This window comes from Mycetomoellerius zeteki, unplaced genomic scaffold (genome assembly GCF_001594055.1).
Source record: "Mycetomoellerius zeteki isolate Tzet28-1 unplaced genomic scaffold, Tzet1.0 scaffold149, whole genome shotgun sequence".
NCBI lineage: Eukaryota > Metazoa > Arthropoda > Insecta > Hymenoptera > Formicidae > Mycetomoellerius > Mycetomoellerius zeteki.
In genome coordinates, this window is record NW_017256436.1 from 3231458 (window position 1) to 3235871 (window position 4414).

The 4414-nt window shown below is 31.6% G+C and overlaps 1 protein-coding gene across 1 annotated transcript in view; it reads right to left on the reverse strand.

Moving 5' to 3' along the window:
• Positions 1–4414, reverse strand: part of LOC108720301 (uncharacterized) — a 105631-nt gene that overhangs the window by 27482 nt on the left and 73735 nt on the right. Inside the window, 1 exon segment of the mRNA XM_018444219.1 lies at positions 3870–4034. Within this exon segment, the coding sequence (XP_018299721.1) occupies positions 3870–4034 (165 nt within the window).

A 4414-nucleotide genomic window follows, 5' to 3' on the forward strand; every position in this document is an offset into this window, starting at 1 on the left:
AAAATTTTTTTTTTAGCTAAACGGAAGGAGCGCAAAAATTTTTGTTTGCGGATATGAATAGCGCATAAATAGCGCATTATTACATAGTTTTTTCATTAAGATTTGGTTAGGTGGGGGGGGGCAGCTAGGCAGACGTAATTATAATCTACATAAAATGATTACTGTAAGGCGTGTAAAAGACTTAGTGGTTATTTCGTGATACATACATAGAGGAATAAGTAAAGCATGTTGTATAGCAAAATACAAATGTTTTCATATTCTTTGTTTAGTTTGTTGTCTTATATATCTCACCTATTTGGGATATGCGGCATTTTTAGCGGGCGGGATTTATGCCCAAAGCATACAAAGTGCGCAGATTGAATTCAGTGCACTAAATGCAATAAACGTATTACATGAAATATGTATCTCATGTCATAATACTTGTAATATATATATATATAGGAAGATTATAATTATTATTTATTACTTCATATACATATTTATCATTCTTATTCCTTAATAAGACTTTATAAACGCATTTTATAAGTTATTGTGTCATTTTACGTGTTATTTATAAGCATTATTTATAAATTTTTCATAAATCGTACATAGTCCCCTCTCCCTCTATGACTAGCCATATATCCCACCCCTATGAGATCTATGGCAAAAATGCAAGGATTTCAAAAATTTCATTTTTTAATATAAAAAATAAATATATTTCGAATTTCTAATATTTTTTTCATAGTAGTAGACAGTTCAAAGTTTTTACTGATATAGTTCGTTTACTTTAAACATAGTAAATAATACTTAATAAATTAAGTTTTTGATAAGTGCGGCATATATACTGGAGTTACCCTATATGTATATATTTTTTTATAGAAATGTCATACATGGAGCGTGCAATTGTAAATTAAATGACACATTTTTTACAACAATGTAAAGTATTTTCCATCACATACATCATTTTCATTATCTTTTCTACGTGACATGCTTCGAATGTGTTGTACCACAACTCATCGATCTATTATGCGGTTGGCGATTGTTGGAGCGAAGTATATCCATTCAATCAATTGGCTTTCAGTTTGTATTAAGACTTACATATTATATATGTATAAAGTATATAAAGTATACGAATATTTCTATATAAACTATATATGTACATGTGTGAATATATATGTATTATATGTATAATAATATGATATTTTGAAACATGCTGTTCTATGTTTTTTCGTTACGATACATTCTTTTTCAAATTAAGAGTTTCTTATTCCTTGAAAGGAAGAGAACGCAACGTAATTTAATTAGGCACGATTTACACAACTTTTTAATTGAAGGCATTAAGGATCTCGAAGGAGTCTTAAATTAATATTTTATTAAAACAAAGTTTCAAATAATATTAAACTTGTAATAGTTATAATTGAGCTACTACCTATTATAAATTGAGCACGCGTTTATTATCTCAGCGTTATCTCGATACATAGCTACGGACATTTCTCTTTTGCTTCGTATAGTTAATTAAATTTCACAATGTGGTGTTCGATCAGATACTAAATATTATTTCTGACTCGCTCATTCTTCGGGTTTCACTTAGAGACACGTATATTCATTATTGCAATGCGACATCTCACGTCACTATTCCTTGTCACGCAAATCATCGCTGCCTGCTTGTACCTCGGATGTCGTCTCGACGTACAAATGCTGCACGTGCAGCCTGCTCGCTCTGTCCGTGATAGGTGATTCAATTAAAGCGAGCTTTCATGCAAGCCGATGGTGGATACCCAAGGACCGCATGGTGTCGTGTGGCTATGATTAAGTCTATGTGGTTTATCGATTAATCCCATATGAACATTACCAAAGTTAGACATAAACAAAGTATAACTAAAATTCTCTTTTTAATGAATTTATTGCGGAAAAGAAAATTCGTAATAAAATTGGTTATTCAATTTGATTTTTTTATTGAATTGAATTTCTAACAACTCATTAAACAATAAAACGTAAAAAAAACATTCGCGCGATAGCTTTGCTGTTTAAATGGAAAATACGTGTAGTGCTCAATACACTACTTGATACTATTTCTAAAGGCGTCTCCAAACGATATGACCAACGTATGCCAACATGAGCAAATATCATACACATATATAACATACGTAATTATCCATATTAAATGTAGATCAATATTTAGCGAATGTGTGCGAACTTGGCGTATACGTTGGCCGTATCGTCTGGAGTTAATGATGATACTACAATATTTATTGTTGTACAATTTGTTTTCTGTGAATCGTAATTTAGATGATCATAGTATAAAACGGAAGTTATGAGAAAAATGCATAGGCATGATGTTCTACATAAAATACCTGACTTTTGCAATTATGATCTACATAATAGATGCATGTCTATGCAGATACATGGACTCTACGCATGAAGGCTAAACGCACGTATACAGGTTTGCTGTAACATTTAGTCCGCGCAGTTACAAACTAAGGATCGAGTTTCTCTGAAACGTTGCCTCTCGAAATTTCATCGTCACGTAATGTCGTGTGTTATTAGCGACAAATTGCTTTATTATTCTCATCATAGAGACGACCTGGCCTTTCTTGATACGCGCTATGCATTCCTCATATGTTTGTGCCTAATTCCAGTCCGACGTAGCTCCTCGTATGAATACGTTCGCAACGTCGAATTACTCACCATTCGTACTTGTGATGTGGAAATTAATTTTGTTATGTACTGCAGTATTTGGGATTAAGTATTGTTAATTTGCGGATTATCAAAATTCAAGTTGCAGTGAAATACGTTGAATATACCATATTTGTGATCCATGATCATAGTTGTCTGCAATGACAATTTTTTGGTGTATACTCATTAATTCTAAAATGCTTCATCAGACAATACACTATTGTATGGCATATACAATCCAATTCGATTGTTTGTAATCTTCATAAAAATGCGCATATTGTAAAAACATTTTTCAAATCAAAACGCCAAACATTTTTTAAAAAAACATATAGCGATACTAAGCAAATATATGTATCTTCATTAATAAAACAGCTATAAACAATAGAAAAAATATCGGAAAAGCATTAGAAAAAAACCGGATGTACCATATCAAAAAAGTGTTTAAAGATTAAAATTTAATTAACATTTAATTTAATACAGCAATATAAAATCATACACCGTTTATTTAAAGTGTGTTATTATATAATATTATTTTTGGAATGTATTTTCCGCGATTAAGATATTATCATGAAATAAAATATATCTAAAAAATAACAGAATATATCAAATAAATCGTAAATATAATGTAAACAAGAAAGATTAAAATATATATTACTGGATATCGTCTGCATCAATGGCAAACATACGTTTATCTGTCTGCAGACATATCGGACAACTGAATGATGAAACTTAAATCGAAAACTGTTTTGCGATAGATACGTATGAAAATGATACGTTGTTACAGAGCGTAGGGTGAAATATCGAACGCTGAAGAGTCACTTTAAACGATACTGGCTGATTTATTTCGAACCGTCGATAGTGCGCACACAATGAACTTTGGAATTTTGAGCTATCTGCCCGTACCTCGCGGCAAAATCGGCAAAAAAGTCTCAGCCTTTTATTAGCAGATTGTACGCTTCGCACAATGTTCGCCAGTTATGTAACGCGAAGCTTACATGTGTGCGCATGAGTATCCTGATGATGAATGAACATGCGAAAGTCTTTTGAAAAGTACGAGAAAAACGTATTAAATAAATATATTTATACATATAATATAATATTATATTGATAAATCTTGAGAAGATTGACGGAAATTGATGGAAATGCAACGAGGAAAAGAGATTTTTAGGATGGAGGAAATTCTGGAAGAATTTCATTAAAATTTAAGAACTTACGTCGAGTAAATTCATCAGAGAGGCACGTCTGCGAGGATCAGGCTCCGTCATGGCAGCCAACACTGATTGCAAAGCGGAAGAGGGTGAAACGGAAACGGTTCCCGTTAACGCCGTTGCTCTGGGAGTCGTGTCCAATAATGCCCTGCCTAAAGAATACATCCACATCTGAAATCAAAATGAGATTAATCTTGATTAAACACATTAAACATTAAATATGATTAATTATAAAAGTACGTTGATTTAAAAATGCAATAATAGCATTAAATAATATCAATGTAATTGTATTCAGAATTTCTATTACGTTACAAGCTGTTTACAAATTCTCTTTTGTCCTAGATTTATCATAACACTCGTTAATGGTATACATTTTTTATATCATTTCAAGACGAAAATCTTAATGCTAAAATGTAGCTATACAACAGTTTTTAAATGAAAAGAACTTAAAGTTGATTGATCAACTATCCTGAATTTGCGCGCTTAGGTATAGCATAACAGTGAAGGTGTTCCTAAACAAGAATCTTATTTTTTATATATATATATTATTT